Consider the following 15,641-nt stretch of genomic DNA (forward strand, 5'->3'; position numbering starts at 1 on the left):
GAGCCAGGGAGTGGCCAGGACACGCCATAAAAAAAACGTGGCCACCCCAACCGCCTCCATCCATGTGTGTCGGGGATATCAGTAGACCCATTTGCGCCCAAGCAGCTGGTGTGTTGAGGTGTGTCCTCAGTATTTCCACATAATGTTCTTTCCTCATGATATTATTTAGTGTGATTTTTTTTAGGTCGTTGTAAGACTGAATATGTATTCATATCACTGGTAATTGTGGCACCACGGTGGATGACTGGTTAGAGCGACTGCGTCACAGTTCTGAGGACCGTTGTTCAATCCCCGGCCCTGCCTGTGTGGAGTTTGCATGTTCTCCCCGTGCCTGCGTGGGTTTTCTCCGGGCACTCCGGTTTCCTCCCACATCCCAAAAACATACATGGTAGGTTAATTGAAGACTCTACATTGCCCGTAGGTGTGAATGTGAGTGCGAATGGTTGTTTGTTTGTATGTGTCCTGCGATTGGCTGGCAACCAGTTCAGGGTGTACCCAGCATTCCGCCCAATGATAGCTGGGAAAGGCTCCAGCAGTTTCCACAAGCAAGATGAACTTTGGTAGGGTTTCAACCGTAGCTTTAGTGGACCCACAAAAAGTCTCACAAAGCTATGTCCAGAAAGACACAGGAGGTCCAGAAGTTTGGTTAAAAGTATACATATTTGGATCATATTGGCCATTTTCAGATGTCCTTTAAAGGCACATAGGAAGACACAGGAAGTCTGCCAGTTTGGTTTGAGGCAGCCACTTTCGGCCATCTTCAGGTGTCCTTTAAAAGCATACTTTACAGAAAAGATGGGCGTCTTGTGAATTGTGATTTTGTCATAGCACCTGGGTGGATCAATGCAGCAAGATTGGAAAAATCTAGGACAAATGTTAATGGAACTTGTTCTGTTCACTGCAATCAACAAAAAGGTTAGTAATCACGCAAGGCTCTGTACAACGCAAATGACCCACATAAAGGTATTTTGAGGTCAGCGGTTTCCAAGGGAAACAAGAAGTACTTCAGAATAGCCAGGAAAAGATCATTTGGATACTGTATTCATTCCAAATTCAGTGTCAAACATGTAATACATTCAAATGGATCAGTTGTCATTGATACACATCTTTCATGAAATTTATTTTCAAGTGTGCCTTATGTTTTCCTGGAGGATGTCCTCGGAGGATTGGGACGTCCATGTTTTTGTCGCTGGTTTACACCTTGGACCATTAGCGTGCGATGATGACAGCAGCTTGCAATTAGAGGTGTGAAGACAACACAACAGTACATGAGGCAATATGTTTCTCCCAGCAGACACGCAGACAGACAGACAACAGTCTTGTTGTTTTTTTTATCACCTGGACAATGTGTAAAGCAGGATGACAATAATAATAATAATAATACATTTTATTTAAAGGCGCCTTTCAGGACACTCAAGGTCACTGTGCAGGACACTCAAAACAGCTGATATAAAATAAAAAATATATATAAAGTAAAAAAAATACATAAAATTACATCAGAATAACGATGAGAACAGCAATCACAGTGAAAAGGCTTGTCGAAAAAGGAGAGTTTTCAAGGAAGTTTTGAAAAAGTATAAAGAGTTCATGTTCTAATATCAGGAGGGAGGGCGTTCCAGAGCCGTGGAGCCGAGTGGCTGAGTGATGAACGGTTGATATTGCGGAGATGAAAATACAGTATTTAATTTTTCTGAGGTTAAGCACTTTATTTGAACAGGTCTAACTTTCTCTTTTTATTTCATTTTGACATTTGCAGCCCTACTTTTATTTACTAAATGACAGAACATACAATTGTACTCATATGTTGGATTACCTGGGCAGAATTTGTAAGATGTGTAGAATTCTCTAAAGAAAACATGAAGAACCAGGCAAAACACATTTCACTTTATTTTTAATGGGATTCAAAATAAACTGTCACGCATTTCGGAAAAGCACAAGGAAATTAAACAGCCATAAAGAAAATAAAGATGGTCCTTGTTCAGTCATATTTTAAAAAAAAAAAACAATACTTCACAAATTCTGCCAGGGTATGTAAATTTATGAGCACAACTGTACATATCAGCAGTCGTGTATTTGTTTAGTTCTGTGTTACTTGAATAAATGCCAAAAGGTTTTGGGATTTGACTGAGGTATTGATTACAAGCAGATGTAGATGACGAGGCAAGCTACTTAAATGTACATCACAATAAATGCACACTGGGTCTTTCGGACCTTTGCTTCAAGAAATTTTCTCGATGTGGACCTTTTAAAATTTTAGTTGAATACCCTTGTTTTAGACCAAAGACAAATTGACCTGTGCCAATACTTTTCTGTGTGTGTGTGCGCGCATGCGTGTGGTTGTGTTGGTGGGGGACATTAGAAGGGTTGGGCATCGAGAATCGAGAACCGATTGGAACAGGGACGAACATTCAGGTTCTCCCGGAATCGTTCAACTTTAAAAATTTTGGTTCCTAGTTTCGATGCGTACAGTCCGCCGAACCCGAAGAAGAAAGTGGCGAAAACTACAAACAAAAACAACGAAGAACGCGCATAAAGACGTGCTCGTGCCCAACGGTGACAGCATACAAAAGTGTGTCTCAACTTTGTTAAAGTAAATGACCAGTCGCCTCAGTGCAACACTTGGAATAAGATCATATTGTGCAAAGGAGGCTTTCACGATGTGAAGAAGTCTGATGTGCTCCTTCCCACTCCGAGCCTCAGCTTACACCTCGTGGAACTTCAGTCAAGTCAATTGGCAATTAAATACGTCTATGACAACATTGAAGCAGCTAACAAGGGAAACAGTTGGATACACTCTTGCACTGATGGTTTTTAGCCTTTATTTTAGTCTTCATACCAATGTAAGAGTTTATGACAGACACAAAAATAAAGACAGACAGGTGGAACGGTGACCAACTGGTTAGCACATCTGCCTCACAGTTCTGGGGTCCCGGGTTCAGATCCGGCCTCGCCTGAGTGGAGTTTGCATGTTCTCCCCGTGTCAGCGTGGGTTTTCTCCAGGGACTCTGATTCTGCCCCTTTCAGAGCAAAGTCATCCGAGTTGAAGGCGACCACGACTCTTGGTGTTCTCATTCTTGTCTTTCTGGTGTGTTTCTGTCCGTACTACATTTTTGGGGGGGATAAAATTGGGTTCCCATTTTATAACCTTAGATCCTTCAGGAACGTTCGGGAAACATTGGCGCAAAGCCGGAAGTGTTTCTTCTTCTTCGGTTTTGTGAGTTTACGTGTGATCTCGCCTGATTTCGAATTCGGCATTTGAAAAGAATCATGTACAGTATTTGGTGTTCTGTTCTGATATTATCGGACCACACCACACACAATACGACCAAAACTGTTAAGTGCCAGATTTATGATCTTTATGTGTAAGGTCAAAAAATCTTTATGTGTGTACCAGGCCTAATCCCAAACCTAAGGCGGGCCTTCTTGTTGGCTTTTGGTCCGACAACAATTTGAGAATAAAAACATTAATGGGGCGGGACGGCGCCTGACTGGTTAGCACATCTGCCTCACACATCCCAAAAACATGCAGGGTCGGTTAATTGAAGTCTCTAAATTGCCCGGAGGTGCGAATGGTTGTTTGTTTCTATGTGTCCTGCGATTGGCTGGCGACCAGTTCAGCGTGTACCCCGCCTCTCGCCCGAAGATAGCTGGGCAAGGCTCCAGCACGCCTGGGACCCAATTGAGGATAAGCAGAACAGAAGATGAATGAACGAAACATTTATGGTTGATGGAAAACGAAATATGCCTTCATGTCACTGTTGATAGTAGAGTCTGCTGTATGCTGCTCACCATGACGTCTTTCTTTGACAACTTTGACCCAATCGCATTTGCTTGGGGGCGGTACTAGAAACACATAAATGAGACGCCCAACAGAGAGGTTTAGACAGAAGGCTGTCTTAGCGCCAGCTTTAACATGGACCAATGGGATCTCTGCTTTCCACATCTAGCCAACACTTCCTGTGGGAAGCCCTCGTCTGATTGGTCTGAAGGTGTTCTTTTGAGAGTCCTGCAGCCCATCGTCTGCATCCTTACTGTGCTGCTCAACCTGCTTGTCATCATCTCAATCTCCCACTTCAGGCACATGTTCTTTTTCGCTAACCCTCATGTGTTTGAGCCGCTTTGCAAGGTTGCTCCCAGGCTGTTAATGTTTATTATTGCCTCATTTCTCTCAAGGAAACAACAGTGATTCTATTGCAGTTTTAGAGTGTTTTGAATGACATATTGTGCCTCCTCATATTTGTCTGGAAAGTGCTTTGAACAGCATGTCGTGTGTCACAATTGTTTTTCAGGCAGCTCCACACCCCCACCAACCTCCTCCTCCTCTCCCTCGCCGTCTCAGACTTGCTGGTGGGCTTGGTGGCGATGCCAGGTGAGATCTACATGAGCACATCCTGCTGGTTTCTCGGAGACATTGCCTGTTCTCTGTGGAATTACACGACTTTCACCGCAGGATCCTCCTCGGTCGGAAACATGGTGCTGATATCGGCCGACCGTTACGTGGCTATTTGTCATCCTCTGCATTATAACGTCAAAGTCACTGTGAAAAGAATTCGATCTTGTGTTTGTCTCTCTTGGGTGGCTGCTCTTCTACACTGTGCCATCCTTTTAAAGGACCAATTGGTTCATCCTGGAATGTACAACTCGTGCCGCGGAGAGTGCGTGATCGGTTTTGAGGTTTACGCAGGCATTCTGGACCTCGTCGTAAACTTTGTCCTTCCTCTCAGCATCATCTTCGTGCTGTACATGAGAGTGTTTGTGGTCGCTGTTTCTCAGGCGCGAGCAATGCGCGCTCATGTTAAATGCCTCAAATTACAACATTCTGCCCCTTTCAGAGCAAAGTCATCCGAGTTGAAGGCGGCCATGACTCTTGGTGTTCTCGTTCTTGTCTTTCTGGTGTGTTTCTGTCCGTACTACATTGTCAGTCTGGTGGCTGATAAAGAGAATTTTGGTTCATTGACGAAATTTGTTCTTTATTTGTATGATGTCAACTCGTGTCTGAACCCCTTAATATACGCCCTTTTTTACCCCTGGTTTAGAAAAGCTGTTAAGCACATTGTCACTCTTCGGATTCTGCAGCCTGCCTCCTGTGAGGCCAACGTTCTGTAGACTCAATTTGGTCTCATGTTTGAAAGGCTGACAAAATCCTGTTGATGTGTGACTGCAATATGACAGAGTGGTGACGTTTTACCTGAATGTGTCTTTTTTTTAATCACTTTACTGTCATACAGTTCTTTGCAGAGCTCCTTTACTAGACAGTAAAACACTCCACACTGTATATTGTTTCATCGTTGTACCATATTTGCAATATTGTGTTGACTAATTATAAGCACTCACTATGTCATTAACCACCCTACACAAAAGCACAATAAGGACCATTCATAAATGGAACTGAATGAATAAACAAATATTATATTGTAAAATATATGTAAAAGTATTTTGGAGTATACATGTGGAGATTATGCATATATTAGTGTATGTATGTTCTGTACGTATGTAATTCGTCAGTTCTTGATGGATAATTTTCAGGTATCTTAGGTCATGGTAAAGGGCTACTAACTCTTTGAACTGGCAGAATATTTTTCATTTTTGTCAATTTTGTATTGCATGTTTCGAAATAAAAATGTTCAATCCATCCATTAAATGCCACTTCTGCTCTGCTAATTCATTTTGCCATATTTAGGGCCTCAGAGAGAGAATTCAAGCAGGGGAGGAACGTAGACAGCCGCATGGGGAGTAGAAGGGCTTACAGTTCAAACACAGCGAATCCAAGTCCGGGCTGCAGTGTGTGTTGAGCTCCCGAGACGTCGGGAGACCATTTTTCGTTGATAAAGAAGAATAGTCCTCCACCTTTTGTTTTCCCCAATAGCTCTGTGACGCGGTCCGCTCGACGTAGTTGGAAGCCCGCAAGGATTGCGGCCCCATCGGGACGCGTTCACATAGCATGTCTCTGTGAAGCACAGGGCGGCGGAACGTCCAAAGTCTTTTCTGGTCTTTGTGAGAAGATGAAGCTCATCCATTTTATCGGGTAGAGAGCTGTAGATTTGCGAGGTGAATCGATGGGAGCGGCATTCGGAATCCTTTCTTCCGAAACTTGACCTCCACTCCGGCTCGCTTCTCCCTGCGGTGTCGCCTCCATGCGCCGAAGATCACAGCCACTCCACCGCATCGTAACTCTTTGTAAAATTTGGTGAAACAAAGCCTAGACTCCCTAACGTTTAGCAAACTTTGTTTAGCACACCCACAATTTTCTATTTTATTTTTAATCCATCCCTCGTTTTATTTAGTATTCAAGCAAACATGACACAGTTGTGCTCATAAGTTTCATTACCCTAGCAGAATTTTTAAGATGTGTACCATTCTTTAAAGAAAACATGAAAGATCCGCAAAACACATTTATTTATTTTTTAATGGGATTCAAGTTAAGCTGTAACGTATTTCAGGAAAGCTCAATCATTACAAAAAATAAAAACAAAAAAACAAGAAAGAAATTCATTAATGGTCCTTGTTCAGTCATATTTAAAAAAAATAAGGCTAGTATTTCAAAAATTCTGCTCGGGTATGTAAACGTATGAGCACAACTTTACATATCAGCATTCATGCATTTTTGTTTAGTTCTGTTACTGGACAATAATAAATGCCAAAAGGTTTTTGTATTGAATGAATTAAATTTTCCCGAGGTATTGAATACAGGCAGATGTCGATAAAACGACTAGGCTCCGTAAAGATACACCAAAGAGGCCAAACAAATCTCTCGAAAATTTGACACACTACAGAAGATTGGTTTTCAAAAGCCTGCCAAATTTGAATCAATAAACATATCACCATGTCTGTAAGATAATGCTCTGAAATCATGAAAAACAAGGCTCGTCCTCGGGGTGCAGGACTGCGTGGGTGTGTCCAATGACGACGCTGTAGACAGCCCTTCACCTGTCAATCAAATACTGTACGTTCACTCGTACGCTATGTGCTCAAGTGTCTTTGTCAGCTACTGGCTCAATAACGTGTGCAGCTGTGGTTATGGTAAATAAACAGTTAACTTTCCCGTGTGTCTGATATTTGGGGAGAGTGCACGAACAAGCAGGCTAAGAGCCCAGGCAGCTAACCCACCAGGTGGCGCAACTCCTGTGTACCAGGCCTCAGCCCTAAATCTAAGTGTAAAGATATATCCCAAGTCAAACGCACACAAAAATCTGAACCCTACCCTTGGTTCCCACTGGTATATGACATGCATGACCGGACCCATGTGGCAGGACCCAAACTCCTAACCCCAACCTAACGTAACCTTAAGGCCCTTTCCACAAAGACCAGATTGGCCTGTTTTTGTGCCGATTTTGCCCCTTCCCGACCAAGCACGTCAAACAGCAGACAATCTTAAATCTTAGAAGATTATCGTATAAGATTGTCCTCAAGTCTGATGTGTGTTAAGAGTTAATCCGTCCCGATTTTAGGGTCTGAAACAGGTCAGGCCGACAATCTTAAGTAATGAACATGTTCAATATTGACAATTTCTCCCGCGTCATGACGCTGCGAATTGTTACGTGAAACGGAATATAGCCAATCAAGAAGCACCCTGAGTCAGGAAAAGGAAACGCCTGTCAATAAAAATAAGCATGTGTTACCCGATGTTATTTTTTTTTTGGGGGGGGGGGGATAAAATTGGGTTCCCATTTTATAACCTTACATCCTTCAGGAACGTTCGGGAAACATTGGCGCAAAGCCGGAAGTGTTTCTTCTTCTTCGGTTTTGTGAGTTTACGTGTGATCTCGCCTGATTTCAAATTCGGCATTTGAAAAGAATCATGTACAGTATGTGGTGTTCTGTGTTGATATTATCGGACCACACCACACACAATACGACCAAAACTGTTAAGTGCCAGATTTATGATCTTTATGTGTAAGGTCAAAAAATCTTTATGTGTGTACCAGGCCTAATCCCAAACCTCAGGCGGGCCTTCTTGTTGACTTTTGGTCCGACAACAATTTGAGAATAAAAACATTTATGTAGCGGCCCGGCGCCTGACTGGTTAGCACATCTGCCTCACAGTTCTGAGGACCAGAGTTCAAATCCCGGCCCCACCTGTGTGGAGATTGCATGTTCTTCCCGTGCCTGCGTGGGGTTTCTCCGGGTACTCCGGTTTCCTCCCACATCCCAAAAACATACAGGGTAGGTTCAGTGAAGACTAAATTGCCCGTAGGTACGACTGGTTGTTTGTTTGTATGTGCCCTGCGATTGGCTGGCGACCAGTTCCGGGTGTACCCCGCCCCTCGCCCGAAGATAGCTGAGCTAGGCTCCAGCACACCTGGGACCCAATTGAGGATAAGCAGAACGGAAGATGAACGAACGAAACATTTATGGTTGATGGAAGACGAAATATGCCTTCATGTCACTGTTGATAGTGGAGTCTGGTGTATGCTGCTCACCATGACGTCTTTCTTTGACAACTTTGACCCAATCACATTTGCTTGGGGGCGGTACTAGAAACACATAAATGAGACAGACAACAGAGAGGTTTAGACAGAAGGCTGTCTGAGCGCTAGCTTTTCCATGGACCAATGGGATCTCTGTTTTCCACAGCTGGCCAACACTTCCTGTGGGAAGCCCTCGTCTGATTGGTCTGAAGGTGTTCTTTTGAGAGTCCTGCAGCCCATCGTCTGCATCCTCACTGTGCTGCTCAACCTGCTTGTCATCATCTCAATCTCCCACTTCAGGCACATGTTCTTTTTCGCTAACCCTCATGTGTTTGAGCCGCTTTGCAAGGTTGCTCCCAGGCTGTTAATGTTTATTATTGCCTCATTTCCCTCAAGGAAACAACAGTGATTGTATTGTAGTATTAGAGTGTTTTGAATGACATATTGTGCCTCCTCATATTTGTCTGGAAAGTGCTTTGAACAGCATGTCGTGTGTCACAATTGTTTTTCAGGCAGCTCCACACCCCCACCAACCTCCTCCTCCTCTCCCTCGCCGTCTCAGACTTGCTGGTGGGCTTGATGGCGATGCCAGGTGAGATCTACACGAGCACATCCTGCTGGTTTCTCGGTGACATTGCCTGTTCTCTGTGGATTTACATGACTTTCACCGCAGAATCCTCCTCGGTCGGAAACATGGTGCTGATATCGGCCGACCGTTACGTGGCTATTTGTCATCCTCTGCATTATAACGTCAAAGTCACTGTGAAAAGAATTCGATCTTGTGTTTGTCTCTCTTGGGTGGCTGCTCTTCTACACTGCTGCATCCTTTTAAAGGACCAACTGGTTCATCCTGGAATGTACAACTCGTGCCGCGGAGAGTGCGTGATCGGTTTTGAGGTTTACGCAGGCATTCTGGACCTCGTCGTAAACTTTGTCCTTCCTCTCAGCATCATCTTCTTGCTGTACATGAGAGTGTTTGTGGTCGCTGTTTCTCAGGCGCGAGCCATGCGCGCTCATGTTAAATGCCTCAAATTACAACATTCTGCCCCTTTCAGAGCAAAGTCATCCGAGTTGAAGGCGGCCATGACTCTTGGTGTTCTCGTTCTTGTCTTTCTGGTGTGTTTCTGTCCGTACTACATTGTCAGTCTGGTGGCTGATAAAGAGAATTTTGGTTCATTGACGAAATTTGTTCTTTATTTGTATGATCTCAACTCGTGTGTGAACCCCTTAATATACGCCCTTTTTTACCCCTGGTTTAGAAAAGCTGTTAAGCACATTGTCACTCTTCGGATTCTGCAGCCTGCCTCCTGTGAGGCCAACGTTCTGTAGACTCAATTTGGTCTCATGTTTGAAAGGCTGACAAAATCCTGTTGATGTGTGACTGCAATATGACAGAATGGTTATGTTTTACCTGAATGTTCCTTTTTTTTAATCACTTTACTGTCATACAGTTCTTTGCAGAGCTCCTTTACTAGACAGTAAAACACTCCACACTGGATATTGTTTCATCGTTGTACCATATTTGCAATATTGTGTTGACTAATTACAAGCACTCACTATGTCATTACCCACCCTACACAAAAGCACAATAAGGACCATTCATAAATGGAACTGAATGAATAAACAAATATTAGTGCTTGTAGTGTATGTGATATATATGTAAAGGTATTTTGGAGTATACATGTGGAGATTATGCATATATTAGTGTATGTATGTACTGTACGTATGTAATTCGTCAGTTCTTGATGGATAATGTACAGGTATCTTAGGTCATGGGAAAGGGCTACTAACTCTTTGAACTGGCAGAATATTTTTCATTTTTGTTTATTTTGTATTGCATGTTTTGAAATAAAAATGTTCAATCCATCCATTAAATGCCACTTCTGCTCTGCTAATTCATTTTGCCATATTTAGGGCCTCAGAGAGAGAATTAAAGCAGGGGAGGAACGTAGACAGCCGCATGGGGAGTAGAAGGGCTTACAGTTCAAACACAGCGAATCCAAGTCCGGGCTGCAGTGTGTGTTGAGCTCCGAGACGTCGGGAGACCATTTTTCGTTGATAAAGAAGAATAGTCCTCCACCTTTTGTTTTCCCCAATAGCTCTGTGACGCGGTCCGCTCGACGTAGTTGGAAGCCCGCAAGGATTGCGGCCCCATCGGGACGCGTTCACATAGCATGTCTCTGTGAAGCACAGGGCGGCGGAACGTCCAAAGTCTTTTCTGGTCTTTGTGAGAAGATGAAGCTCATCCATTTTATCGGGTAGAGAGCTGTAGATTTGCGAGGTGAATCGATGGGAGCGGCATTCGGAATCCTTTCTTCCGAAACTTGACCTCCACTCCGGCTCGCTTCTCCCTGCGGTGTTGCATCCATGCGCCGAAGATCACAGCCACTCCACCGCATCGTAACTCTTTGTAAAATTTGGTGAAACAAAGCCCAGACTCCCTAACGTTTAGCAAACTTTGTTTAGCACACCCACAATTTTCTATTTTATTTTTAATCCATCCCTAGTTTTATTTAGTACTCAAGCAAACATGACACAGTTGTGCTCATAAGTTTCATTACCCGAGTAGAATTTTTAAGATGTGTACCATTCTTTAAAGAAAACATGAAAGATCCGCAAAACACATTTATTTATTTTTTAATGGGATTCAAGTTAAGCTGTAATGTATTTCAGGAAAGCTCAATCATTACAAAAAAAACAAAAAAAACCAAGAAAGAAATTCATTAATGGTCCTTGTTCAGTCATATTTTAAAAAAAATAAGACTAGTATTTCACAAATTCTGCTCGGTATGTAAACGTATGAGCACAACTTTACATATCAGCATTCATGCATTTTTGTTTCGTTCTGTTACTTGACAATAATAAATGACAAAAGGTTTTTGTATTGAATGAATTAAATTTTCCCGAGGTATTGAATACAGGCAGATGTCGATAAAACGACTAGGCTACGTAAAGATACACCAAAGAGGCCAAACAAATCTCTCGAAAATTTGACACACTACAGAAGATTGGTTTTCAAAAGCCTGCCAAATTTGAATCAATAAACATATCACCATGTCTGTAAGATAATGCTCTGAAATCATGAAAAACAAGGCTCGTCCTCGAGGTGCAGGACTGCGTGGGTGTGTCCAATGACGACGCTGTAGACAGCCCTTCACCTGTCAATCAAATACTGTACGTTCACTCGTACGCTATGTGCTCAAGTGTCTTTGTCAGCTACTGGCTCAATAACGTGTGCAGCTGTGGTTATGGTAAATAAACAGTTAACTTTCCCGTGTGTCTGATATTTGGGGAGAGTGCACGAACCAGCAGGCTAAGAGCCCAGGCAGCTAACCCACCAGGTGGCGCAACTCCTGTGTACCAGGCCTCAGCCCTAAATCTAAGTGTAAAGATATATCCCAAGTCAAACGCACACAAAAATCTGAATCCTACCCTTGGTTCCCACTGGTATATGACATGCATGACCGGACCCATGTGGCAGGACCCAAACTCCTAACCCCAACCTAACGTAACCTTAAGGCCCTTTACACAAAGACCAGATTGGCTTGTTTTTGTGCCGATTTTGCCCCTTCCCGACCAAGCACGTCAAACAGCAGACAATCTTAAATCTTAGAAGATTATCGTATAAGATTGTCCTCAAGTCTGATGTGTGTTAAGAGTTAATCCGTCCCGATTTTAGGGTCTGAAACAGGTCAGGCCGACAATCTTAAGTAATGAACATGTTCAATATTGACAACTTCTCCCGCGTCATGACGCTGCGAATTGTTACGTGAAACGGAATATAGCCAATCAAGAAGCACCCTGAGTCAGGAAAAGGAAACGCCTGTCAATAAAAATAAGCATGTGTTACCCGATGTTATTTTTCTTTTTGGGGGGAGGGGGATAAAATTGGGTTCCCATTTTATAACCTTACATCCTTCAGGAACGTTCGGGAAACATTGGCGCAAAGCCGGAAGTGTTTCTTCTTCTTCGGTTTTGTGAGTTTACGTTTGATCTCGCCTGATTTCGAATTCGGCATTTGAAAAGAATCATGTACAGTATTTGGTGTTCTGTGCTGATATTATCGGACCACACCACACACAATACGACCAAAACTGTTAAGTGCCAGATTTATGATCTTTATGTGTAAGGTCAAAAAATATTTTTGTGTGTACCAGGCCTAATCCCAAACCTCAGGCGGGCCTTCTTGTTGGCTTTTGGTCCGACAACAATTTGAGAATAAAAACATTTATGTGGCGGCACGGCGCCTGACTGGTTAGCACATCTGCCTCACAGTTCTGAGGACCAGAGTTCAAATCCCGGTCCCCACCTGTGTGGAGTTTGCATGTTCTTCCCGTGCCTGCGTGGGGTCTCTCCGGGTACTCCGGTTTCCTCCCACATCCCAAAAATACGCAGGGTCGGTTAATTGAAGACTCTACATTGTCCGTAGGTGCGACTGGTTGTGTTTCTATGTGCCCTGCGATTGACTGGCGACCAGTTCAGGGTGTACCCCGCCCCTCGCCCGAAGATAGCTGAGCTAGGCTCCAGCACGCCTGCGACCCAATTGAGGATAAGCAGAACGGAAGATGAATGAAGATTTATAGGTTGATGGAAGACGAAATATGCCTTCATGTCACTGTTGATAGTGGAGTCTGGTGTATGCTGCTCACCATGACGTCTTTCTTTGACAACTTTGACCCAATCACATTTGCTTGGGGGCGGTACTAGAAACACATAAATGAGACGGACAACAGAGAGGTTTAGACAGAAGGCTGTCTGAGCGCTAGCTTTTCCATGGACCAATGGGATCTCTGTTTTCCACATCTGGCCAACACTTCCTGTGGGAAGCCCTCGTCTGATTGGTCTGAAGGTGTTCTTTTGAGAGTCCTACAGCCCATCGTCTGCATCCTCACTGTGCTGCTCAACCTGCTTGTCATCATCTCAATCTCCCACTTCAGGCACATGTTCTTTTTCGCTAACCCTCATGTGTTTGAGCCGCTTTGCAAGGTTGCTCCCAGGCTGTTAATGTATATTATTGCCTCATTTCTCTCAAGGAAACAACAGTGATTGTGTTGTAGTATTAGAGTGTTTTGAATGACATATTGTGCCTCCTCATATTTGTCTGGAAAGTGCTTTGAACAGCATGTCATGTGTGTCACAATTGTTTTTCAGGCAGCTCCACACCCCCACCAACCTCCTCCTCCTCTCCCTCGCCGTCTCAGACTTGCTGGTGGGCTTGGATGGCGATGCCAGGTGAGATCTACATGAGCACATCCTGCTGGTTTCTCGGTGACATTGCCTGTTCTCTGTGGAGTTACACGACTTTCACCGCAGCATCCTCCTCGGTCGGAAACATGGTGCTGATATCGGCCGACCGTTACGTGGCTATTTGTCATCCTCTGCATTATAACGTCAAAGTCACTGTGAAAAGAATTCAATTTTGTGTTTGTCTCTCTTGGGTGGCTGCTCTTCTACACTGTGCCATCCTTTTAAAGGACCAATTGGTTCATCCTGGAATGTACAACTCGTGCCGCGGAGAGTGTGTGATCGGTTTTGAGGTTTACGCAGGCATTCTGGACCTCGTCGTAAGCTTTGTCCTTCCTCTCAGCATCATCTTCGTGCTGTACATGAGAGTGTTTGTGGTCGCTGTTTCTCAGGCGCGAGCCATGCGCGCTCATGTTAAATGCCTCAAATTACAACATTCTGCCCCTTTCAGAGCAAAGTCATCCGAGTTGAAGGCGGCCATGACTCTTGGTGTTCTCGTTCTTGTCTTTCTGGTGTGTTTCTGTCCATACTACATTGTCAGTCTGGTGGCTGATAATGAGAATTTTGGTTCATTGACAAAATTTGTTCTTTGTTTGTATGATCTCAACTCGTGTGTGAACCCCTTAATATACGCCCTTTTTTACCCCTGGTTTAGAAAAGCTGTTAAGCACATTGTCACTCTTCGGATTCTGCAGCCTGCCTCCCGTGAGGCCAACATACTGTAGACAGAGTGGTGATGTGCTGATGTTTTACCTGAATGTTTCATTTTTTTATCACTCTACTGTCGTACAGTTCTCTGCAGAGCTCCAGGTGTATGTATAAATGTACTTATAAGTGCTTACAGTGTATGTGATATATATGTCAAGGTATTTTGGAGTATACATGTGGAGATTATGCATATATTAGTGTTTGTATGTCTGTACTGTATATACGTAATTCAGCAGTTCTTGATGGATAATGCACAGCTATCTTTGGTCATGGTAAAGGGCTACTAACTCTTTGAACTGGCAGTATATTTTTCATTTTTGTTCATTTTGTATTGCATGTTTCAAACTAAAAATGTTCAATCCATCCATTAAATGCCACTAATGCTCTCTGCTAATTCCTTTTGCCATATTTAGGGCCTCAGATAGAGAATTCAAGCAGATCTTGATGTAATATTTAAAAGATGAGTTAGAAAACCTTGAGGTTGTTGTGAACTGAAGATATTAAAATCTTTGACAAATATCTCAAATAAGTCACAGTATTAAAGTAAAAGACAGTGGATATTTGTGAGTGAAATACTGTATTGTGTCATCAGGCAACAATATAAACTGAGGATTAACTCACATACCTTCTTGTTGTTGTTGTTCCTGACGCACGCACAGACGCGCGCACGCACACATGCACACGCACACACACACTCTCTGTCTCTCCCATTTCTCCACAATGTGCAGAGAGATGCAATCAAATCCCCTCGGAATTAATAGAACACATCTTGCTCTCACAACCCCCCCCCCCCCAATAAACACATATAACAGTCCTTTACAATATTAAAGGGAAGTAAGAACATGAAAGTACGTTTATTATTTGATGTTCAACTAAAAAGTTAAAAAATCAATGACAGTCTCATTTGTCGTGGAGAAAATTGAAAAATGGATAAATCTGAGGCTGGAGCTTGATGTCATAGAAATTACAAATTTGTGCATTATGTTTCTTTCTTGGCGGCACGGTGGGCGACTGGTTAGAGCGTCAGCCTCACAGTTCTGAGGACCCGGGTTCAATCCCCGGTCCCGCCTGTGTGGAGTTTGCATGTTCTCCCCGTGACTGCGTGGGTTTTCTCCGGGCACTCCGGTTTCCTCCCACATCCCAAAAACATGCATTAATTGGAGACTCTAAATTGCCCTTAGGTGTGAATGTGAGTGCGAATGGTTGTTTGTTTGTATGTGCCCTGCAATTGGCTGGCAACCAGTTTAGGTTGTACCCCGCCTCCTACCCGATGATAGCTGG

General features: G+C 43.5%; 1 protein-coding gene across 1 annotated transcript; it reads left to right on the top strand.

Annotated features, from left to right (window-relative positions):
• The first annotated feature begins 3,913 nt into the window (after positions 1-3,913).
• LOC133410612 (uncharacterized) lies at positions 3,914-14,419 on the top strand. The gene is given in 7 exon segments (XM_061692005.1): positions 3,914-4,077; positions 4,290-5,102; positions 8,921-9,000; positions 9,082-9,370; positions 13,175-13,345; positions 13,560-13,623; positions 13,625-14,419. Coding segments are annotated over 7 exon segments (2,334 nt in total). The 3' UTR covers positions 14,378-14,419.
• The last annotated feature ends 1,222 nt before the right edge of the window (positions 14,420-15,641 follow it).

Source organism: Phycodurus eques, chromosome 12 (assembly GCF_024500275.1).
Source record: "Phycodurus eques isolate BA_2022a chromosome 12, UOR_Pequ_1.1, whole genome shotgun sequence".
Classification (NCBI taxonomy): Eukaryota; Metazoa; Chordata; class Actinopteri; order Syngnathiformes; family Syngnathidae; genus Phycodurus; species Phycodurus eques.